The sequence below is a fragment of the Rhamphochromis longiceps genome, linkage group LG15, assembly GCF_057381845.1.
Source record: "Rhamphochromis longiceps isolate RC_006_pf linkage group LG15, R_longiceps_female_GT1.1, whole genome shotgun sequence".
Lineage (NCBI taxonomy): Eukaryota > Metazoa > Chordata > Actinopteri > Cichliformes > Cichlidae > Rhamphochromis > Rhamphochromis longiceps.
Window position 1 is genome coordinate 10616698 of NC_140571.1, and position 26104 is coordinate 10642801.

At 41.7% G+C, this 26104-nt stretch overlaps 1 protein-coding gene across 1 annotated transcript in view; it reads right to left on the reverse strand.

The window, feature by feature from the left end:
• Positions 1 to 25272, reverse strand: part of LOC146652140 (tyrosine-protein phosphatase non-receptor type 14-like) — a 44714-nt gene extending 19442 nt beyond the window's left edge. Inside the window, exons 1-3 of the mRNA XM_085383298.1 lie at positions 24862 to 25272; positions 10708 to 11120; positions 8769 to 8944 (exon numbers count right to left, since the gene is read on the reverse strand). Coding sequence (XP_085239424.1) covers positions 8769 to 8944; positions 10708 to 10881 — 350 coding nt within the window. The 5' untranslated portion in view covers positions 10882 to 11120; positions 24862 to 25272. The remainder of the gene's footprint in view (positions 1 to 8768; positions 8945 to 10707; positions 11121 to 24861) is intronic.
• Positions 25273 to 26104: the final 832 nt, after the last annotated feature.

A 26104-nucleotide genomic window follows, 5' to 3' on the forward strand; every position in this document is an offset into this window, starting at 1 on the left:
TAGCTAAATTACAAAATAAAACATGCAAAACTCACCACAAAATGATTTTAGAATCAGATCCAGAAACTTCCAAGGTTACCAAACAAGTATAAAATGTAGGAGCTTCAATAAAGAGTTAAAACACTCAACTGCATTTAATGATACCAGTTTTTAAATAGGGGATTAAACTACTGCTGAAATTGTAGTAAAAGGGAGCAAATTTGTGGTAAAATCAGCTCATTGTGTTTTCATAGAACAAGACAAACATCACATAAAATTGCTAGCAGGAGAAAAACATTTTATGACGTTCAAGACTTGCATGCTTGCACATACTTGTGCACAAAGAAACCCTTATTGTAGCACGCACCTGGCATGTATGTCAGAATGACATCACAATGCTGTAACAGCAGGTGAATATACATAGATGGACATGAGGTAGCGCTTTCCTTACTAGGGCTTTTCATGGGACTTCCACTATGGCAGAGTGCTCTGCTGGCAGTCCAGGCAGCCTCGCAGGCACAAAGAGCCCTTTATATGCCCACGCATGTTCAAACCCTGCTCAAGACATGCTGCCAGATGTCCAAGCAGTCTGGACAACAGGCCTGAGAGCATATGCGCATGTTTGCATGCATGAATGTGAGTATGTGTGTACATATGTTTCAGCCCCTCCTCAATCTCGACCACCTCTGGTGGTGGTAAGGTGACCACCCCCTCAGCCCCCAGGATGCGTCTAGACGATTTGTGTGGGAGGCAGGAGAATATCACTTTGAAATGTGTTGAATCAGCAAGGGGCACCACCGAGTACAGCTGTGTGTGTGTGTGTGTGTGTGTGTGTGTGTGTGTGCGTGCGTGCGTGCGTGCGTGCGTGCGTGCGTGCGTGCGTGCGTGCGTGCGTGCGTGCGTGTGTGTACTGGTGATAACTAGCTGAACAAAGCTAGGATTTCAAGGCTATTGGTGCTGTTAGCCTTAGGGGCTGCTACGGCCAGCTGGCCATGCTCCAGTCAACGGCTCTTCGTTCAGGTTCCTCATTTTCAGTCTGCGAGCCAGCTTTTCTCTCCTTTCTATCAGAAACATACAAGTAGCAGAAGGCTTTAACCTCCTCACTCTATGCAAGAGTGTAAGATGTGTTTTTGTTGACAACAGGTAAAAGTGCTCTATTTACAAGTGAGTTGTACAGTATATCTGTAACTGCTGCCTAGTAACTGTACTGTTGACATCCACGTCATTTAAGGATAATATATAAAAATTAATGCTCATGGGGAATTTAACAAGAGTAAATCAAAGATAATTATCACCAATTTAGTATCTGACTAAGTGTGAAATATTTTAATTGTTTAGTGAGATCGCAGAGAGCTGTAACCAAAATCTATTGGGTTCAACCTTCATTCCAAGTGAAAGTGGACACATATGAAGAAATGCCCCCAACGTATTAAAATAAATATATATATCCGACAACAATTTGGATAGACGCCTAGAAAAACATTATAACAGCTATGGACATATTTCATCACACAAGCACAAAGAGTCTGTGTTTTTACAAACTGAAGTAGGAGTGACCAAACATTTAAATATTATGACTATAGGGTATATTGGAGAACTCTGCATGGTGAATTTGTAAGTATATACAGTAATGGATGCAGAGACCCCAGCTTCCCCTGCTCTGACTCATTTTTGCCGCTGCAGAGAAAGGAAGCGAGGGAGGAAGAAACAGATGACTCTACGGATGGGAAGAGCGGGAGATCCAATATCAGGCTACATATCAGCCAAATACTGAACATCAAAGCCCTGACCACACCATACATTACCTTCTCAGAAGAGATAACGTCTACAAATGTCTTGCCCGTCTCATTTCTACTTGTTCTTTTTTAATGTTTTCGTATTGCTAAATTGCTGTTAAAATGCACCAAAATGCATCACATCTTACCTTAGTGAATGTGAAAGAGTTAGCATGCATTCAAAATAATAACCTTTTTTGCCCTTTAATTTAACTTTTCTCAATAATGGTTTTGGGAAATAAAACTAATTCAAAGCACCACACCTAAAATGCCAGATCTACTCTGTCTCACACGGTTTTCCCAAACAAACAGACTTTACCACGTGGATACATAAATATGTAAAAGGTCTTGCGATAAATACACACAGGCAGACAGCTCAAACCACATAAATAACAAGGCTCAAACGTGAGCTGAGTTCTGCTGCCAAGCTTTTACTTTCTCTGCCCCCACTTGTTCTTCCTCTTTGCCTTTGTCATTCTCCCGCCCACCTCACCCTCATCAGACCAGGTGTGTAGAAGCAATGACAGGGATGTGCCTTCCTGGATCTGATCCCGATCAACCTTCAGACAATAAATGTCGTGTATTTTTTTAAAAAGGGAGCTGTGACTGTGCCTATTCCCATGCTGACTGGCTGATTTCTCAAAGGACAGAGCGATTTGAATTTAGTAAAACCCATCATAAGGCGTATTGGATAATAAAGATGTTTTGAGAGTTGAGGAGATCGTTTACAGCTCGATATATATATATTAGGGGTGCAACGATACTCGTATCGATATTGAACCGTTCATAGAGTGCTTTCGGTTCGGTATGCATATGTATCGAACAATACAAAATTTGTAATTTATTTTATCAACTTTCCTTCTGACGATGCTGTCTGTGTTGAGCGCTCAGTGAATCTGCGTTCGACTACTCCGCCTAGGCTGCACTGTCGAGCGCAGATCCACTGAGCGTTCAACACAGACAGCATCGTCAAAAGGAAGAGCTCAGGGCAAGCTAGCGAGACAGAAGTTAAGCTCTCCTTGCAACATGGCAAATTGAACCTCCCCCACCCTCATTCAGATCTGGCGTTTGGAATTACTTTGGTTTTCATGTGACGTATGACCCTGAAGGTAAGCGCATCATGGACTAAAGTAAAACAGTATGTTGGATGTGCCACGCAATGCTCAATTACATGGGTGGGAACTAGTGTGTTAGAGCAGTTAGCTCGTTAACGTGTTGGCCGTCTAGCCCCATGCAGGGGTAGCTCGTTAACGGAGATTTGCCATGTTGTGGCGTTAACGTCATTTCAACGAGATTAACGCTGACAGCACTAGTGGGAACACAACGAATATGACTGCACATTTACGCAGACATCATCCTAGTGCAAAGACAAGTGGAAGCAGACAAAAACAACAAGCATGCATGCTACAAACTTTACCCGAGTCATTTAGACAGCCGTTAGCACATGATTCTCCTTATGGGGACCTGATATGTTTAATATTGTGGCGAGCTCAGACAACGAGGAGACGGAGGTATCGTTTGGTCTTGCTTCCGGTGAGCTAGCCAGGGAGCACAGCCGTTTATTGACATCTGCAGAAGAACACTGCCGCTAGCTAACTGCTCAGCGCGGCAATCGCACAGCAACAACAACAACAACACACAGGGCGCCCTCTGACCCCGGAAGGACACACCGTCGCAGGGAGAGGGCGTCACCCGTCACTATGGCAACATAAACAAAACATAACTGTACAAACAGAACCCCGAACAGCCCTGACCCGCTACAATATGCCGCTGAGAATATAGCCCAGAAGAAGCGTATAGTATAGCTTTTATTTTGGAAAGAGCCATTTCTCTGTAATAAACTCTCTTTTCCAAAGATGAGTGATTCCTCAATCAGATACAGGGCTTGCAAAATCGCTAGCCCGACGTCTCGGGGCTAGCGATTTTTCCAGTCGGGTTACCAAAATCTATCTCTGCTCTGCCCGTCGGGCTATTGTAGGAAGGAAAAATATATGTCAATGCTTTTGCATTCTTTCGGAAATGTAGCTGGGTAATTATGTCATTGGCATCGGTGAGCCACTGTCAATATGTGACATATTGAAATCGCGTTTGAATTTGTGCTTGTTTTTTGCTTTCACTTTGCAATCGCGCGAACTGTGTATAGAGAGCGACAGTACTGATTGGTGAGTGATGATAATTTGCGCACCAATTCCTCTGACATCGTCTTATCAATCATTAGCTTACTATGCAAACATAACATGTGAAATCTCCCGCAGCTTAAACATGTGAGAGGTTGATCGCGCAGAGAATCGCTGAGCTTATGTGAGTGTGTGTGTAAAAGCAGCAGGATATATATTTTAGTTCTGCTGAGCCAAATAAGACAGGTCAGGGTGAAGAAGTGACAGCCAAAGAAAAGCTTACCACAAAACGGAGAAGTTATGACAAATCAGACTATAAGGCAAAAAGAAAGTGCAGCTTTATGGTTTCATGGACAAAAGAATTTCTGTGGCTGCAATATGACGAGCTATATAACCGGGGCTGCACATAAGTGGTCCACAGGTGCGCATTCGCTGTCAAAATAAAATAAAAAAACGCGCACAAGATATGAAGTTGCAACGCGTGTTTGCATACATAAGATTTTCTGGAGGAGAACAGACATTTGTTTAAAACTCTTAAAGATGTCGAAGAAGCTCCTTTAAGCAATTACTTTGGTGTTCCTCCACCTCCAAAGAAATGTCAGGAGTCCGAACCACAAAAGAAGCACGTATTCTCAGAAAAGTGGTTGCAGGAGGTGAGCTGGCTTCAAACAAATGATGAACGCACACAGATGTGGTGCGGAATGTGCCGTGAAAATCCCACTCTAGCGGACAAAAACAGTGCTTTTTATATGGACGCAAACGCGTGTTGCAACTTCTTATCTGGTGCGCGTCTTTTATTTTGACAGCGAATGCGCACATGCGGACCACTTGTGTGCACCCGTGTAAATAACATAATGTTCTGCCGGGTGTGTTGTTGGTTTTCTCTCGATTTCTGAGTCGACAAGCGCCTTTGTTACTGGGACCAGTCATTTTAAGAAAGGCCCCCATTAGAACCCATGAGAAATGCATTATTGCTCAGTCTGCAATATCTTTCCCAGAACACCAATTGAAAATAACATACTAAAAATAAACCTGAAAAATCTGTTTAGAACAGCGTACTATGTTGCAAAGAGTGAACTACCACTGGCAAAATTTAGCAGTCTTTGCAAACTTCAAAAAGCAAATGGCCTAGATCTTGGTTCCACTTGTCTCTTACCCGTGACTTCAGCGGAAATTTCAAATTCAGGATCTGACGCAGACTGATTCATGTTCTACACAGTTCTTACAAGTTCATAGAAATTTCTGTTCAATTAGAACCAAGTATTTGAGTTGATGATTGTAATTTTTATACAATGTTGTAATTTGTTTTTCAACAATTTTTTGATTAATGTTTTGTTTCCTTTACAATATTATACTTTAATGTATAATATTGTAAAGGAAACAAAACAGGAAACAAAACATCAATCAAAAAATTGCTCTCTTTTTTTATTCGGGCTACTTACATTTATTTTGGGCTACCAAAAACTGAAGAGTCCCTGCCCGAAGGGCTACCAGGGATTTTGAAATTTTGAGAGCCCTGAGATATATTTATTTTTTTAATTACTTTTGTTTCAGCAACATTAAATTTAAAAACTGTACTTTTGAGTTAAAATATATATTTATAATTTTAATAAATGACAAATTAAAAAGGCATGAACATTTTTTTTGTATAGAAAAAATATCGAACCGTGACACCAAAGTATCGAACCGAACCGAACCGTGAATTTTGTGTATCGTTGCACCCCTTATACATATATATATATATATATATATATATATATATACATATATATATATATATATATATATATATATATATATATATACATATATTATATAAAAACACCCAGCACGCCCCTGCGGGCGGTTTATCCTTCAAGCTCGGGTCCTCTACCAGAGGCCTGGATATATATATATATATATATATATATATATATATATATATATATATAATTATATATATATAATTTATTTTTTTTAAAGGATGGGTCTTTTGGAAAAGTCTGCCTCGTGGGTATGCGTACGCTCTCACAATGTGGTGTATTGTAACTTCTGACAGGGCTGCAGCTGGCTTCTGAGAGGATTCTTGGGGGATTGTTTGAGGTGTGTGTGTGCATATGTTTTGTAAACCAGACCCCCCCACCCCTTCCCCCCTTCTCTCTTCTCTCCATCCCCTTTACCCCCCGCACTTCTGCTGCAAGGAATGTGTGGTCCGCCTCCTACGCTGGACGGTCGTGCCAACATTCCTGACTAACAGATGAAAACAAAGAAAAGAGAAAAGTGAAGGAGACACAGGAACACTGAGAAAGAGCAAAAATGTAGGACTAAGCTGATCTGCTCTTGATAAAAAGTAGACGGGTGACACCATGTACAGTGATTGCAAGGAAGAGAAAGGGGGGCTTGAAAAAAAAAAAAGACGGCCATTGTTTCCTAAATTGCCCCTAAGCCCCCATCATAACCCCCTCAACCCTATAACCCCTGTGTACACACACACACACACACACACACACACACACACACACACACACACACACACACACACACACATCATAAGAGCCCTCAGGGGATTCCATGAATACCATTGCTTTACCAGAGCAGATCCTGGCTTCTGTATAATAAACCTGCAGACACACTCTAGACAATTTACTCTCCTCTGTCAGATCGCTCACAAATAAATTACTTCACCACTTTCAAAACAGGCTAAGTGCGGCATGCATGGTTCCCAGAATTACTATAAAAGGGTTAACACGCTGGCAAAAACACACACACCTTAAAACTACCCATATGGAAAAGATATATATAAATCTTATAAAGTTTGTATCTGTCTTGTGTGAAACTTGTATGAAAAGCATATAAGTGTGAAAACAGATATAAGATCCCTTGAAAAATTATATAATGAAACTTGTATGTTTTGGATACTTACTAAAACAATGTATGAAAGTAATGCGAAAGTGGCCACTTTCATCAGTAAATCATGTAAGCCTTATATGATTTACTCATGAAAGTGGCCACTTTCATGAGTAATCACATATAAGTTTTTACTATTTCTTTTCCGTATGGGTAACTCTAGTGTGAAAACGTCAAGCTGTGACCTGCAATCAACCTTTCCCACTTCCAGAGAAGCAGAAGCCACAAATTCACCAGCTCAGTGTGAGGCAGACCTGCAGAGTTCGGCGCGTCAGTGTGTGTGAGAGTGTGTGAAGGAATATGAGACGGCAGACTGTCCATTACACACTGACCCTTGCCTGCACTCTTCACAGATACCCAACATGCTCATTCACACACTCATTCAAACACACACACACACACACACACACACACACACACACACACACACACACACACACACACACACACACACACACAGTGGCACAAGGAAAGACTGGATGCCGCTGATGCCATTATCTATGTCATCAAAGAGATGTTAAAGGAAGTTTCTTTGAAGTTTCTGGAAAACTCTGATTCACTGTCTTCCTGGGAATTAGCTGCTGATCAGTTTCCCCTTCATATTGGTATGCTAACTATGAAGCTAAAGCCAGGAGAAGTTAGGATGGCTTACCAGTAAGCCCTCATTCACAGAGGCTTAGAGACAGGTCGGCAAACCACTGGCAACCTCTGGTCAAGAGGTAAAGATGATTGTATTCCCGCGACCGGATGGCAAGTGGTGAAATCGGCCAAAAAAGGATGCTACACCTAAAACCTCCTTATGTTTGTTTTGGTTGCTAGCAGATTGCCACAGTCATCTGTACATTTTGTATGGAAGAAGGCAACTTGTTTGCAAACGCTTGCCATTTACTCACCAAACTGTGGTGAAATTTGAAAATGAGAAAAAGAGAATGTTCACCATCCAAGGAAAAGGTGCACCATTCAGTGCAGCATCGTGTATTTCACGCTAGCCAGCAACCTACAGCAGCCGGTTGCAAAATACACACCTTGCCTAAGCGAGCAGTGTTTATATAACCAGGGAGGTACTAGTTATCAGATGGTCGCTGACCAGTCTGAGACTGAGGCCCGAGATTGTTAACAGAGAAAAAATAAACTGGCTCTGTCTGAAGGTAGAAGATGCATAATCCCCCTAAGTACAAAACATTCTCCACTTTTTTGTGTTCCTATCAAATGATATAACTTTGAAATTACTAGGGGTTTATGCTGCTTTTTATGGATATATTTTACCTTATGATAGACGCAGGCTAACCTTCCCCAAAATCTTTGCAAGAGACTGTATATAAAGGATGGACAACACCATAGTTGTTTGTTAATTTCAACATTAGCTTGAATTTTAACGACCATAATTACTCACAAGGATGGGGAGCAGTTGGCCGTGGAAGTTATCGGCTAAGAATAATAAGACTGGATAGCTAGATCCATCTATAAACTTTATGGTTGTATTGCAGCTTGTTAATAAACATAAAAAGTAGAATGTAATTTACTAAAACTGACAGTCAGTCTAATTAACTACACAGGAAGCCATTATTATTTGTCTGATAATTTCATTAAAAAACTTCCAAAAGGCACCATGAAATAAGTCAAAAGCTCCATGAAGGCCACCAGACTTTCAAAACCAGCTGGTGTTTAAATGTAAAATTACATTTTTATTTCTCCACATTTTCAAAGTGACTGCTTTTAAGCTCCTGGCATTCTAAATAATGAAGAGTTATGGGACAGTAATCATCTACTTTAGGAGACTGATCACATTTGACTTCTTTGTAGCCAGAACCACTTTGAAACGTCAACCAATATTGACAATTAGTGATGAGAGTCATGAGAAGACGATTTTGCAGTGTTATGGCAGCGTTTGGAAAGCACTGTTACTACTGCAATTCTCTATATAAAGCTAAAGCACATCTGCATTCTGATTATGTGGCTCTCTCAGTGACTTGCGTAACTGTCTCACAGTTACCATTTGAAGATTCTTTACCTGGTGGCTTCTTGCTCCAGCCGGGAAACATTGGGAACATAGAACATGACTCCAAAGAAGAGCAGTGGCTCATTGCCAAACTTGTCCAGCTGCTTCTTGAGGGGTTTCTCGAGTTCCACCCAACGTTTTTCCGGGGTCTGGGTCTTCCCTTGGAACCACAGTCCAAAGTAATGTGTCTAAATACAGGGGGTGAGGAAACAAAAATAAGTTGTGTAAACCAAAAGGAGTATAAAAGAGCCAAATAAATTAATTCGCAATAGTGGAAGCAAAGGGCTAATGAGACCAACTGAGTAAAATATATCAGGTAAAAGTGGGTGTACAGCAATTCATTTTCAATTATTTTTACATCTTTATTTTCCCTACTTTTCAGTTTTTTCAGTGAGCAAAGAATCAGCAAAAATCAAAATCTGCAGGTCACGCATAGAAAAAAAAAACAGAAATTGGAATCAGCCAAGAAACCTGCAGTTGGTGCATCTTTAGATGGGATTTCTCAGGAGAGAAATGGTAAATGAGTTGAGAAATACACTGAAAAGTATTGAGAGATTAAGCGCCTGAATTAAAAGCACACATTTCTCCTTAAAATCCGACAAAACCTTTGACGTCAGCAGCGTAACACTATTAAAATTAAAGTGGAATCATTACCTAGCTCACTAAATCCAGGGAAAGTCATTAGTCTTCCTATCCAAACAAAACGAACATATTTAAACTGAAAGTGAAACACAAAAAGCAAGAATAGACCAGTTTATTTCTCCCTTCACGTATGATGTTTCTGATAAGAAATTGTTGATATGAGATGCCACCATGTTGTCAGGAAATCCATGCATAATGAAAACACACACATCAGCTCACAATCCATTGACTTTTGTAAAAACACAACATACTAGTGGCACAGGTTTGTCTCTGTGTAAAGATCTCGTGAACTTTTTTTCCACCGTTTTATCTCACGCAGTACATTTGGCAGAACATGTCATTTAAATGTCATGTTTTTAATGTTTGGTTATTTTGTGTATTTGTGCATTTTTCATAGGTTTCATAAAAGGTTGAGCACACAGATTTGGCCAGTAAAAAGTCAGAGAGAAAGTAATAAAGCTGGTAACTGAAACGGCGCACACACATTCATGCGTGCAGACGGGCACACGCTTCAGACCTCAGATTTAACAGCGAAGACCAAAACAACACGCACACTCTGACGCACACATAATCCTGAGACGGTGTGCACACGAGGGGCAGACAGCCGCTACAGCTGGGGTGCTTCATCGCCTCATTTATAACATCACTGACACCCAGCAAATACCACAACTCTGTGTGAGTACACCCCCCCCCCGCTCTTCTGCGCTGTCAGCAGCTCCAGCAGGTGCAGACACACTCTTGAGCACGCATGTTCATCAAATTTAATCACCCTTGAGCCAAACACGCACACAATCGTCATGTGATCTTTGACCTAGACAAACCATGCTTTTTACAGACAATTCGTTTACTTTGTGTTTTAAGGTGGAAGAACAGGAAAGGAAAGGAAAAAATCATCAGAAGTCCACCTGCTGGTAGAAAAAAAGCACTGACAATAATGGGAAATAGAAGTAGAGGAATGAGAAGGACCCATGGGGTAGGGGAGACAAGAGGACGAGCAGTATGTCTTTCTTCTGCAGTGAAGAGAGGACAGACGTAAGCACGCTTCATTAGAGACAAACAAAGACAGTGAAGGAGAGACGCAGCAGAGGGCAGGGAGACATGCACAGGGTGTGGGGAGAGACACGTGGCAGACACAACCAAACTCAGAGTAAAAACAAATGCCCACTCCAACTCCCCATTAATTACATCCTGTAGCTGCCAACGGCAGACAATTTATAACACTTGCAAGCTCAGATAAGACAAATGTGTCAGAAACCTATCACATGTCATACTATCTCAAACTAACGTGCACATGTGTCACAACACTAACCTCCCGCAGCTCCAGCCTTTGGGCCACCGCCTCCAGACATTCCTGTCCCGTACTCTCCACTGACAGCGTGCATTCAATCACATTGCTGTCCAGCAGGCGGATACGCGTCACAAAGTAGTTCTTGCTCAGGACATTGTAGCGCCTTGTGCGCCGCAGCTTCAGCCGGAAGGGCATGGCTGGCAGGAGGTCAAGGCGGGGCCGTGGCAGAGTCAGAGGTCAAATGTCACTCGAGAGCAAGCAAGCAGAGAGAGGGGTGGGCGGGCTCTATGACCTGGCTGCTGCCCTCCTCACTCTCGCACGACGCCAGCCACACCACCGGGCGGAGAGATGCAACCTGGCAAGGCGCTGGCCCATTCCCAAAGGTGTCCAGAGAGGAGGAGGAAGATGAGGAGGAGACGGAGTACAAACAGGTGCTGCAATGAGAGATAAGAGAGGAGGGTCAGTCAAACACATAACTGGCTTAAAAAACTATTTAGAGTTTTATGGATACATTCCCTTTTCTAAGAACGAAGATGGTTTTCTAATCAGTGAATATTCTTTCAAATAATCCCTCCCACCTTTCATAAACAAGCAGAAACTAAAGCAGATAAAAAAGGAGTAGTTGTGGTGCTAGAGCATTAGCACAGCACAGGAATGGTACGGCAGCAGCCAGACAGCTTTATCCTATAGTTCGGGCAGCTGCGCTCTCTGGACTCCCATGAGGCCCGGTGTCGGGCGAAGCTGGGAGACAGAGTCAGAGATGTGAGGCTATGGATGAACAGACATCAAACGGTCGTGCGCAGACATCCATCTGAACCCGGCAGCTGGCTTTGAGGAACTAATGGAGCTTCTATCTGCCTGTGTGGGAGGCCCTTCCTTTCCTTTTTATCTCTGCTCTCTCTGCTCGACAGCAGCACAGTGCCAGACATTGTGGAGTACAGTGCAGCGGTGTGTGTAAGATCACACGCCTGCGGTGGTGGCACATATGTTGCCACAGAAACACTTTTTGCCAGCTACTGACACAAAACCAAACAACAACAAAAAACCCACATCTTTGTTGTTAATAAGAAACAGAAGTGTGAACTCGTGAGGTAAACAAGAGAACACACACGGGGAAGTTTAAAAGGTTGAGCTAGGTGTTTGGGAATGACTTTGAATGCAACTGGGGTGCTCATCAGTTCATAGCTTTCATGTCTGTAATGAGGAAAGTGCTTTGAAAAAGAGCATGACAGATATAAAGGCGGAACAGAGTACATCCTGTAGGGGTGTACTCTGTATATCGCACATACTCAATCATATTTTAAAAAGTAAGCTTTAAACTGAGCTGTTAGCCAGCAATCGCTAAGGAATTTCAAATAATCCCGCTAATATCAATGGGATTAAATTTAAATAGTTAAAGCAGTGTCATTTTAAGGGTGGTGGCTACTTTGTAGCCTTGTTAGACAGGAACTAGATTACAAAACTAAAAAAAAAAAGCTCCACACCTTGAAAGAAGGGGGAAAAAACTTCTCCTTAAAACACAGACAAACCAAAGAGACCCAAAATTGAACACTACAAAAGACAGCAAGGAAAATTATGCGAAAATAAATACACACATGCATGAATGTGAGGGAAAAAGAGCAAAAACATGACAAGGCAATGTTCCAACGATTAGGTGAGGAGCAAGGGAGAAGGAGGTGGAGTAAAGATGTGTTGCTTCTTGTCCTGGGCTCTGGCTATGTGCTGCTGATAGTCAGCTTGGACCCTGGCCCAGATTCCTCTCTACCCTGACTGGAAAAACAGAGCACACCTGACACAAGTATGCACCACAAGGAAGGAAAAGTGTGTGTGTGTGTGTGTGTGTGTGTGTGTGTGTGTGTGTGTGTGTGTGTGTGTGTGTGTGTGTGTGTGTGTGTGTGTGTGTGTGTGTGTATAACAAGGCTGAGTGAGCAGGAGAAAAAGACACAGGGGAGGCAGGCTTGAATGAAAGAGGGCAAGAAGCTACAGAGTCGGGTTGTTTGCTACAATTTTAATTGCACTTGCTTCACGCTCATCTTTTGTAATGGCCTTGCCTCTTTGGGCGCCGTAACAAATTCCTTACTCCTGAGTCCTTCTGAGACGGTAATGTGGCATCATCTTCTTCGTGTGTTGTTGTTTTCTTTCTTTCTTTCTTTCGTTCTTTTTAAACGGCCGTTTTGCACTAACCTCAACGAGTGACATCGGTTGAGTAAATCAGCTTCGCTTAAGGATATATGTGCACGCTGACCCCAATCGTCACATGACCCTTAACCACAGACCCTGCGACCCTCCCCACTGTCTCCTGCTTAGGGTAAGTGACATCACAGGCTGACAGTAAAACCTTCCCAAAATGACTCAAGAGTGTTTCCCGAGCACCCAGGCCTCCAAGATCACTGTCAACAAGTACACAGACAAACACACAAAGACACAAATAAAGACGCATACTTTCACTGTGTAGTGTACAAACATAGACAAGCATCAACAGGGCACGCCGCAAACATATACACAAGATCTCTCTCAAACACACACACCCCTTCACCAGGTTCCTCAGAGGTTAGCCAAAGGACCAGACAGCAGTTGGTGCAACTCTAAACTAGTAATCAGTGGCTTGGTTAGGAGTGTGTGGTAGAGTAAAGCCAGACAGAAAGACAGACAATAGTTTGGGCTCTTACCCACTCCTTGATGAAAAAAAACAAAACAAAACAAAAATGCCCTGCTTCAGTTCTGCTCCAGCGACTTTTTCTCCTGACCGTCATGTTTATTTCCAGCGTGCAAAAACACCATATACGTTTATGAATTTGCACATTGTAATTTTGTGGCACAGACGAAATGAGAGGGAAAACTGAGGAAAGAGGCTTGTTTTTCTTTTTGAGAGGGGTGAGCTCTTTCTAAATATATGTGAAACCATTCCCATCTTTTGTTATGTTTTTTTTTTGTTGTTGTTGTTTTTTTATATTACCCCACAACTGATATTGCACAGGGGTAAGAAAGTTGGAATCAAGTAGCTTTTTTCCCCTTTAACGTGCGTGCTTAGACCAGAAACCACATTACCACTCAAGTATATAGGGGTTTTTTGAAAGACGCGTTGTGGGATGACATTTTTACACACATTTACATCAATCATGATAAAAACGATTATGCGGGAGCTAGCCGAAAAGAGCAAAGGAGAAGAAATTTGACCTTTTAGTCTTGCATGCTTTTAACTGAGCACCATGGCAAACAAACATCTGCATTTTCTCTGTCAGGTTGGTGTCAGATACATCTTTAATCGAGCATTTTTGTGCTTGTGCATCAAAGAATCAACACTACTCATTTGACGCTGCAGTGCACGAGTTGTGTCTTCCTCATTTAGCAATGAGAGTATTTAATTAAAAATGTTTTAAGCGTCCTACGTTTTTGGTTTTTTTTACCATCACGCTTCAATCTGCTTTTGTCACTACACAATATCAGAGGTGTAACAGCTCTCCAGAAAACCACGGGTCAATATTGGGTGGAATTATCATAGTTGTTGTAACTATGATTCTGTTTTAAAGGGATAAAATTTCTTGGCACAGCCAAGAGGCGGCAGAAGATGTATTGATGGGACTCTGTTAGTAACGACCTCCCATTTGCAGCCAACTGTGGCAAGTCTGAAAGGGGTGGAGGACCTACTCCAAGGAGTTGCTGCCCCAAGTTAAGGAGTTTAAGTATCTCATGGTTTTGCTCCCGGGTGAAGGAAGATGGAAGCAACGGGTTGAGAGACAGACTGGTGTGGGGTCAGCAGAGATGCAGAGGCTGTACCGGTCAGTTGTGGTGCTGAGAAAACACCCTCCGAGGTGTCTGCACAAATTTGGTCCTTGGCTGGCTTAGTAGTGCCTCGAGTTTCTCCACAAAAAAAGTGAAAGTAGTGGTCAAGGGATGGTCACCCAGGTTGTTGCATAAAACCCTAAATAAACGTGACATCTGTGAGCATAACCAGTGTGTGTCTGGAGTGCATTCTACATATACCTTTGTAGTTTCAGTGATTCCTTCTATTCCTTTCTGGAAAGCTTATTTACTGGTAGCTGACATAAGAAATGCTACTGATGTGCACTGGAGTGCCCTGAAATGCAAAGAGATATGCCTGCCGCTAATAGGGTTACTAAGCATTGTGTGAAATTATCTGACAAAGGCTTGAATGAAATGGATGCTCCTTTAGGCAAAAGTGCTACACTTTAGCTTTCTTTCTGATTCATACAGAAAGAAACAAATTGAGAGGATGTTCTTTTTTCATACTCTGTGGATGTCAAAACAATTGGACACACACAATTATGCTCAGAAAGAAAAAATAAAGCAGATTCTTGCGTTAACTAACCAACTTTAACTAAGTGAGTAAAGTAAATTTGTTTGTGGAGTTTCCATTTTTGCAGTATTTAAACTGGTTCAGGATTCTACGTCTGAGTTTGGGCTCAACAATTCAGCAACTTCAGCGAGATTGCGTGACGCAGTGTCAGAAAAAAAGCAGTCCTGGCCTTTTATAAAGTGACACGTGGCAAATAAGAATACAAACAGTTTAAACTTCAGCATCAGCAACATTTAAGCACATACCAAAGCCATGAAAAACTGTTTTCATCATTGTGAAGCTCCCGTGAGTCTCATCAGCTTCTGAACTAATTGTCTTCTAAGATACCTGTCCTGTTCTCCATCCTTTAAGGCCAACAATCAAAACAAGGGCACAGCAGGAAATACTCATTTCACTAGCTGGGGCCACATCCTCATTTTAGGTTTGACAGTGTTTTAGTAGGTAAAAGTGAATGCTTTGACATGAATTGAGCTGCGGTTTAGGGAAGGCCTCGAAGGGGACTGGCGATGACTCCCGGGCCTGGCAGATCCCCATGCACTAAATAGAAATGAAGAAGTTAAAGAATTGAGAACAAGGAGGTAGGGAGGGTGGGGCATGTAAACGAGAATGAACAGCTTGCAGAACTGGGGGAACCTATATAGATGACAACCGGAAGGAGCGTGTTTGGAGGCGTGGTCCTGCTCCTGAAATTCCGATACATAATCTCCAACAAAAGAAAAGTCCTGCATGCAAAAACTGAGACCAATTCCAAATAATTTCAAGTGAGATCCTTTGTATTGAGCTAGAATAGAAAGCTTGACAGGTGTAAAAACTGTTGCTAAAGTGGGCGGGATTTGAAAACCAGCTACAGGTCAGCAGCTGACAAAAGATGGATTTAAAATGAGTTGGTGTTCTTCTAAGAAATGCTGACATGGGTTTCCTCAGCTGGGGAATTTCTGCAGAAAACCAGTAGATGTTCCTTCACTTGCATTGTCCCCAACTCGACTGATTTATTTTCTGCAGAAACCTCAGCTTGCCTCAGGCTGCAGTGTTTTTCTGCCAGTCACCTCTCTACCCACTCAGGGATAGATTCTGGGGTCACCTAAAAATTTACCAAATCAAAACATGCTGTGACTTACAGGCCAAAAAAAAAGGTGGTGGTTAAAGCTGCTAACTTAGAATCAAAACAGGCATAATTGCGATATCCATTTCTTTTACATTACCATCACAAAGACTCATTTTAAACATAACGTCTTCTCAGGAGCAGAGCTGCTAACGTGCGTGCTCCCCCTCTGCTCTGGTTCATGCCAGCCCCTGTGTCGCTTTGCTCCATTCACGTCCACACAATAGCGGGAACAAAACAGCACTTTGTCACCTACTGCTAAGACCATTAGATGCAGGCCGCCAAGAGGCGAGGAAGCAAGTGTAGCGTGCGTAACTCAATCAATCTCATCTCTGTTGCTTGTCTCTGTCTGAAATACCAACGCTGCCCTCCCAACACCCCCAGCTACCCTCCTGTTATACACAAGCACTGTAGCAAAACAAATGGGTGCTTCACAGCTCGTAATTACACTTCCTCCTGCGCAGTCATTTTACTATTTGGTCTGTGAACCTAAACCGAATAGCTGGAGTGTAAATCGGCTAACTTGTGCTCAGAATTCACGTTTTTACAACTAATTAAAGCATTTGGTTTTCATAAATCAAGAAATATGGAACTACTGGTTGTTTTTTATATAATTAATACAAATAGAGTGTTTCATAGAAGGCTAAAACAAGCACACACTTGCATTTTTCAGCAGCTAAACTCACAAATAGTTTGAGCACTCAGACAGTTAACAGTCACAACAAAGACCTACTTAACCTAAATTATTTTGTATTATGTGAACTTGCTGTATTGTCCTATCTGGTAACCCAGCGAACTGCTACTCCAAGCACAGCTAAATCAAAAGAATTTGGTAATACTGACAGATTTTGTTTGATATTTCTAAAATCTTCTTAAGACTCTGATCCTCTTGTGGCCCACTAACTTAAAGTTGAGTTCAGTAGTGAAATGTTTTGGGGGAAACACACCTCTAAGTCCACACACACTCCTGGAAACATTCAACCAAAGTCTGTCTGAGTATTAGCTGACCCTGGACAGAGCATTATCTTAGCAGTGAATGAAGGTGTGTGTGTGTGTCCATGTCCCCTTCACTTTTCTCGACGAGCGCTTATCCGATCTACTTCACACTATCACTGGAGACCTAATGATAAGCAGCACTGAGTTTGAAGTTGTTCTGATGTGCATTTTGGTCAGTTTGTGAGGCATTCGGAGAATATCTGTGATTTGTACCCAAATAAACAACCACAAATAAAGTTCCAACACATGAACACTGCAAGAAATGTTCAGGTCAACAATTAAAAATAATGGTTCTCGCGACATAAGGTTCATTCTCTGGTGGTAATATCAACCTAAACAGCTACTACAAGGTGAATTTTCAGTTGTTTATCCAGCTGCCCCAGTTAATATTAGTGCTGCTCCTCAGGTGTTTTTCTGTTTATTAGCCACACACACGATCCTCTTGGTGCCGCCTTTTTCCTCCTGACAAAAACAAGACGATAACTAAATAAAAACTAATATGACACGAGATGTAATCAGATCTAATTAAGCTGTGTAGAAAGGTGCGACAAGTTTGGAAGCAATCCAATCAGAAGTAACTTCCTTGTGGTGTAAGGTTAGACACGCATATGATATGCCCCCAGGAAACAGTACTGCATACAGCTAGCTCCCATGCTCCCAGTTGACTAAAACTAGACTAACGTCATTTACAATCACCGCTGCTGCTCGTTTCATGTGTGGATTAAAAATGCACCAAAGTAGCCCATGTGGCTGTATTATCACTAACACCTCATGATTGCAATGGTGATGTCAAGACATGTATGCAGATGTCGAAATCTGAAAAAGCACTGTACTCATTCCATTCATGTAGAGAGACACGTGCAGTATTTGTCTGACTGGCCTTTGGTGTACAGACTGGACAATCTGTACAGGACTAAAACATAAACTTTGCCATCTTTTGATATTTACCAATGAGTATTAAGGCCACATTAAGAAAAAACTTGTTACATTGTAATTTCCTTTGTAGTTTACTTATTACTAAAACTGATTCTAGTAAAACTTCACTAAGTCATCTACACAAGGCATTTTATAGAGGGTAAAGCAACGTCAATCTCCACAGTTTATAGTTATATATACTGTTTATATATACTGTTGTTTGTTTGTTTGTTGTTAATTAGTTAGTTAGTTTATTTGCTTGTTTTAATCAATTTTAAATCATGCTTTTTATTTGTTCTTGTTTCTAATGTCTCTGTAAAGCACTTTGAATCACCTTGTTGTTGAATTGTGCTATACAAATAAACTTGCCTTGCCTTGCCTTATGCTGTAATAGGTGTAGACTGCTGAAGGAGTCCCATGATGCATTGAGTATTTCCTTTTCAGTCACCTTTCTCACTAAAAGTGTTAATAGACCTCTCTGCATTGAATCACACTTGTTATTAATCTCTGGCTCTCTTCCACAGCATGTCTTTTATCCTGTCTTCGTTGTCTCACCCCAACCGGTCGCAGCAGATGGCCCCGTCCCTCCGTGAGTCTAGTTCTGCCGGAGGTTTCTTCCTGTTAAAAAGGAGTTTTTCCCTCCCACTGTCGCCAAAGTTCTTCCTCATAGGGGGTCATATGTTGGGTTTTTTCGCTGTATGTATTATTGTAGGGTCTACTAATATAAAGCGCCTTGAGGCAACTGTTGTTGTGATTTGGCGCTATATAAATAAAAATGAATTGAACGGAATTGAATTGAACTTTGACTTTATTCTAAAAGAATATTTTGACTTTTTGCTCAAAATTTTGACTTTGTTACTCCTAATGAGCAGTCGTGTGTTTTCTTAATGTGGATCTAATGCCCTGTCATAGACATTTGAAGAAAGCACAGTACTACAGAGATTATTCTGCAGACACGTCTCAGGGACATTGGCACTGTGGATCAGGCCCCTCTTTGTCATCTGACACTCTGGCCATGTGTGTTTTTGTCTGACCCAGAGGATGTGTGTGTGTGTGTGTGTGTGAGTGTGTGTGCTCACTTTTACACCTAAAAAAATACTTTATTAAAAAGAGAAAAATTATATATATATATATATATATATATATATATGCATCTCCTTTTTCTTCCCCGCACACAGGCTCCACTCACTCACCCTGCACAGACACAAACATACTGTATATCACACACAAACACTAACAGCTGCAAACAGATGGTGGAGGCAGGCCACCAGACTGTGTTTCTAACAAGCGCATCTGCTTTCTCACTTTCCAGCTCGCTTTTTTTTTTTTTTTTAACTCCTCCAGCCCCATATCTCCGAGACAAACACACCCGCAAATAACACACTTGAGGACACGGCGGCGAGAGTGACACAAACACAGGGCAAAGCGTTCGCACAGTTGTGACGTGCAGACAGCGAAGGGGCCATGTCTGCAGCTTCCCACACACACACACGCGCGCAGCTTTATCTCACTTCAACCTGGACTTAAATGGGTGAAGAAAATTGTTACACTAAGTGAGAGCAGACTCTCGCCAATTACATTGTTTACATACCCGTTGCTATCAGCGAAGGAGACATCAGGCCCGGTTTTGAAATTCACAGAACTGCTCTGAAAGGATCACCGCACTGGCAAACCTTCAAAACGAAGCTTCGATTCAAAGTTTCGTACATACATTTGTGTGCATTTTGATAATTCTTTGAATCATCCCAAGCAAAGATATGTCTATAAAAAGTTTTTTTTTAAGCAATCAGCACATTTTGTCCGGTGTATCTTTTCAATCAACAGATTAAATTACTTTTCAGCTGCTACTCATTACCTTAAAACAAGTGAAGGAGACATGCCAGTGAGCACTAACAACTGTCACAATCACAAAAAACTCAAAATAACGTCACTTTCCGGAACTGGAATTCAAATGAGATGCCAAACTGCTTATATTTAGCTTTTGACGACCGGAAATACCATAGAAACAAAGGAAAAGTGCAGGAAAACAATAGAAGTTACAGTAGCAGTAGTGACAGTCACAGATAGGGAATGCCCAATGTTTCCCACTGGCACTGAAATCTAAACAGTGTCACTAAAACATGACGAGGAGGAGGAGGATCAAAGGCAGATGCTTTACACTGTCCGTATGCTGGTTTTCCAAACCAGCAATGACGCTCCTCTGCCGACTCATATTCCAGGAGGCAAACCGGAGAACTGATGTCATGCAGGCAGACTTGGATATTTAACTGAGAGGCACAGAGTTGGATTGTGTGTATACATGTGCCCTCAAAATTCACATATAAGTCATTCCCAGCACCTGAATGAGAAAACAAAGGCTTTAGATAAGCAAGGATATGGAAAAGGCAGCAGAAAGGAAAGAGGAGACACAACGCTGGTGATTCTCAGGCTCTTATCGTGTTGGTTCAGTTGGTGAGGATGGCGAGAAAGGAAGGAGTGCGTAAACATGGACAGTGGAACTGATAGCAGGCGGCTCCCAGCCACAACAACAAAAACACAGGACCATCAATCGTCAGCCACCGAGTCTGCAGCAGCCAAACCGCAATGCTCTTCACATTTTCCATAACCCCCTCCTCTCATCTCTTCCTGGGAACCACATCACGGTCTCACAACCATACACACAAATACAACTCCACACACACACACAAGCTCAATCACCCAAAAGCCACTCAGTATTTTCTCATGGCTGAGCCCCCAGGAGCCAACGGGGACGTCGGTAGCACTGAGTTTACAGGCCTATGAAAGCAGAAACACTTTGGTTTTGCTCGTGTTGACATCCGGCTGTATCTAAGACCCATAACGGCCTCAAAGGAAGGAAAAGTCACATTTTAAACGAAGGATCAAATGGAAAATTTCACCCGTTGATGCTCAAACTTCCTCACAAACCACTCTGTGAACAGTGAGTCCCACATCACAGGAAGAATCACATGTTTTTAAATTCTGGGCTGTTCAGAGGTAGCGGGGGTCAAACCTGTTAAGTGTGGGTGGCAGGGCTAGCAGTGACTGACACCTAGCACGAAAAACACCTGGTGGAGTGTGGGAGAGTTGGACAGGTCGCAGCACGCTCTCTACTCTGTTGTTGTCTGCTGGGCTGAGAGAACAGAGCGCTCACAGAGAGCACAAATCTGACAAAAGCATCCGTGCATGACTGAATACACTCACCACATGCACAAGAGATATTCCTCACAGTCATACGCTGCACCTACAGCCAGCCATTATATTATTACTTCACAGTAACATCACTTTTGTTAGCTTTTTATAGAAATTTTGTAAACAATAGCTGCTTTCTTGGTAAGTAAGTGATTTATGTTCATTCATGAGCGTTTCTGCTCCTAGGTAGAAGTTCAGTATTGTTACTGATACCGACCCAGCACAGCTGATTGGTAAAACTTTAATACTTCTTTAGAACTAGCTTGGTAGTACCACCAAGGGAGGTTTTTAAAAGTGCAGTTCCTCGAGTGGCCACTTGAGGCATTCTTTAAAAGCCTGCAAATCCCCATAGGCTCACATGTTATAATGTCCAACTTTACAGCAGAAATAAACATGTTTACAGCCGCGTAGAAGAAACTGTTTCGGTCTCTAGTGCACATCTCATCCTTCACTACAACTGCATGGGGGTCACTTTTTTGGGGCTCAAAGTTAGAGGCATGATAATTTTAATGATCATATCATTCGCGATAAAGACTCTATACGTTTTTATGTGATCCAAGCCCAGGTACCTTAAAAGGAGCTACTTCACAAATTTCAAACAAAGCTCTTTACAAGCTACGTGGAAAAAAAACTGCTCCTGCTAAAGATGAAGACAACAAACTTGCTCCACCACATGAGGCAAAAAACATGACATCTAATACAAGCAGGCTACAAAGGAGGAGATGCCAGTAGCCAGTGATGTGCAACCCAAATGTAAACAAATGTTGACATTTTGTTGTGCAAAATCCTGAAAAGGTACACGGTTAAGTTACTTTAATTCTTGTTAAAGTGAAGTGTTAAGCGCTCACGTACTACTTTTACTTATAATTTGCAGGAAAACATTAGCTTTTTGTGCTTACATTTGATTTATGCTGTGTCACTCGATGTCATATTGCATCTCTGCTTTAATGCTGCTGTTGCTGCTGGCACCTTGTGGGAATAGATTCACACTTCACTAATTCACCAAGGGTCTTGTGGCAAAGAAAGGAACTGAAAAGCTTATTCATGCACTTGTTTTCAGTAGGCTAGATTACTGTAATGGAGTTTTTACTGGACTTAATAAAACATCAATTAATCAGCTGCAGCTATTTCAAAATGCTGAAAATGGATCATATTACATCAATTTTGAACTCGTTGCATTGGCCTCCTGTGTGTAAAAGGATTGATTTTAGAATTCTGCTAATGGTTTATAAAGCATAAATATATTGCTGACCTACTTGAGGGGTATGAGGCTTCTGGGCCTCTTAGGAACAGGTTTACTTGGCATTCCCAGGAATAGAAGAAAACAAGATGAGGCAGGATTTAGTGTGGGTCATTTGTGGAATAAACTCCCCTCACACCTGCAGTGTGCAGAATCCATTAGCTATTGTAAATTCAGGATTAGAAACGTCTTGTTTTCTTTAGCTTTTTCCCCCAAAAAGTCTTGTTTTTCCAAACTGCTCCAACATCTCCCAATGTTGGAGCTACTGTAGTGATACATCATTAAAATGGTGTTAAAAGCTGACATGATTGTACGCTTGTGTCTTCAACCCAGTTTACAGAAATCGAGAGGTGCACGACCGGCTGAGGTGAAACAATGCAACATAATTTTCTGTGTGGGCTTAAAAGAACCAAAACAACCCATCTAAGAAGTCAGAGCTTCACCTAATCATCCAAATACGGTCACTTCTCACACCAAAACGGCAACATAGTCAAAGGCAAATGACTAGCATCGAGCCTTCAAAACAGGACTTCACAAAGTGAAGGGTGGCATAGAGGTGCTTACATCCATCATTTAAATACAGTCTTTGTATACAACTAAAGTTAAAAGCATTGCAAGGACAAGAAATAACTGCTAAACATCAATTTTTCCAACACAAAAAGTATATTTAAAGGTAGAGTATTAGCATGTAAGGTGATATAGGGGACTAATATTTACACACTGAAACACTTGATTTATGTAAAATGCACTACAGTGTCATTACTATTAGATGTGAGACTTTTGGTTGCACATGTGAGTGTTTTATACTGGGTATGGCCGAAGAAGCTATCAGCAGATTAACAACTATTTTCATTGCAGATTAATTTCATCTGTATTTAAGTCAATGCCTTGGACATGTAATCACTTTAATCACAAAAAAGAGGTCATAGCCTTCTTCACACCTTCCATTTTCTACTGCAGTGCAGCTATGGTGTAAAATAACAAGTGAACCACAAGCTGACTACGAAGGAATTCGATGCATTTCTTCCACTTTGGTTAAAATGTTATAACAATAACTACAATAACTGCTGCTGCTGCCTGTTTCCCCCCTCTCTTCCTGTGGTGCAGTGTGAGCACTTGACCAAAATTACAGGTATGTTTGCACCACACCGTAATCAAATGGCCACTAGACTCAAATGACCATTGGCTACACAAACAATAGCCACTTTTCCTTTTAGACGCAGGCTCACATTAAGCAGTAAACACCTATTATGATCTTACCGGGCTGACCTTCAACAAAACACCCCTTTTGGGAATTAACATTTCAGCAACTTTCCTTGAATAAAAAGCAGGAAATAGAGTGCCAAAAATGGCACTGAAAGACAAATGAGATTTGTGACTCTCTACTGCACAAAAGATAAGCATGGATGGAGGTTTCTACTCTGCCTTTTAGGCCTTTAAAAATCTCCACCAGTGTTTTAAAACTGCTGTGTACACCCAAGCCACTTGCTCGGGCACCATGTAATTTACGCAGCATGCCTTTGAGCTTATAAAGACAGCCAGATGTGTGTGTGTGTGTGTGTGTGTGTGTGTGTGTGTGTGTGTGTGTGTGTGTGTGTGTGTGTGTGTGTGTGTGTGTGTGCACCCTACGCCTCCAGCAGCTATGCTGTGTTGCCTTTACTCCCCTTTTACAGTAATGCTAGTTGTCCAAGGTGCATGTTCAAACACATTTTTCTTTTTTACACAAACATGTACACACAGTTTGCAGCCAGGGTGTGAGGACATCAGTCCATCATCATCTTATAGAGGAAGGCTGCTCATACTCAAACACACCATTCAGCCACCAAGCTTGTTTAATACAATTCAACGAGGTGAATTTACAGACGCACTCTCTCTCAGCGATTATGGAAATGTAATGTACACATGCAAAAATTAGAAATAAATGAGGAAGGGCCAGATATTCCAGGTGTTGCGCACTCCATATGGCATGAGCCCACTGCCCAAACCCAAACTGGGTCTTACAGAGGGCTCTCGGGTCTCCAAAGCCCTGTTCAGTCGTGTGATTTCATGATTACTTCATTAACTCCGGGGAATCTTTCAGTGGTTTTCCAGCCACACACAGGTTCTCCAACTTCCTAGTTTCTCTGGAATCGCACAGACTACTATCTTATTAGATGTAGAGGGGGATTTAGAGGCTCTGTCTGTGATGGTGATGCATGTTTATGTGCAGGAGAAAGGGGGGCATTAAAATAGTTTGGATCTCCTTTTTGCCCTACGTGGCCAAGTCATTTGGCCTACATCTAAGCACTCCTACTGTGGACTTTACAAGAGTTTGGATCTACTTCCAGATCTACAGGAAACCATGAAGAGCAAAACTGAAGTCTTTTTGACTGAGGTAGATTTTCGCTTTTTTTCCCCCCATGCAAGAGAACTCACCCCTGATCCTGCGCTACATGCCGATTTCTTCTCCCAGCTGAATAAACTCTTCTTTGCTTGTCGAGGTTTGGAACTCACGGCAATCAGATAATCCACCTTAAGTTATTTAACAAACTTTAAAAATATATATTTTAAAAAAGTATAAAAATCCGGCGTGAACAAGAAAAATCTGCGTCTTCTCACATCAAAATGAGCTCAACCTTTACAACAACCACAAAAGTCGCAGAGGCAGACCAAATCCTGAGCCTCCTCCTTCTCGCAGTTTTGTTGCCTTTTCTTTTTTCTTTTTTTCTAGGGAACACAAACAGTCACAAAAAGTTGTCCGACTTGGATAAAGCGACGTGGTCTTCTCTCGCTGGGACTCTTCGTATGTTTATAGTGGTCCCTCTAGCCCAATGGAGGCGTTCAGGACAGGCTGAGAGAGGCGCTTGCTGCAGCTACGTTCAAAAGCTGAAGACGGCATCGGAAAAATGAGATTTACGTTGAACGTCCCAAGAGGCCGAAGTTCACAGGGGACCGAAAGAAAAAACGTATTAATTAATTGTCATATTAAAGTTTTTCTTTTTATTGAGAGTATTTGTTATTTTTTTAATCATATGTGAGTATTTCTCTTTTTAATTAATTAATTTATAACATTTTTCAAATTAAGAAATCGAAGGAAAGACTGAATTTATCTAAATGTACTCAGAAGCTGTAAGGTGGGAATTTGGCAGGCCTGCTTGTAATTATGACACTTAATACAGTCTTAGTGGATTGCAGTGATTGCCCACGACCTTTGTGCAAGCTTTAATTAAAATAAGTCTCAGTAAGTTGGTGAAAAATTGCAGTTTTACGTTTAGAATACAATTGCTTGGATAGACTGCAGTAGCCTAATCTGAGGCAGGCTTTCTTACATTAAAATAAGATAGGACAAAATAACCTAATCTAATTTTGAATAAACACAATAATACAAAGCATCGAAAATGAATTATTTTACTCATGGAGTTTAAAAGTTTTGGAGGGTTTTCGTATTGTTAAATTATTACTGCTCTTGCTTGAGTAAATGGCCGTCTTGCGTCATATGCAGTAGGCTGGAAAAAAAAACCCACAGGAGACAACTGGGCTATGAGACTGGACGTGCCGTTTTCTCCACTCATTTGCACCCCCCCCCCCCCCCCCCCCCCACACACACACACACACACACACACACACACACACACACACCTCAGAGGTCGCACTCTCAAAGAGGACCTGAACGCAACAG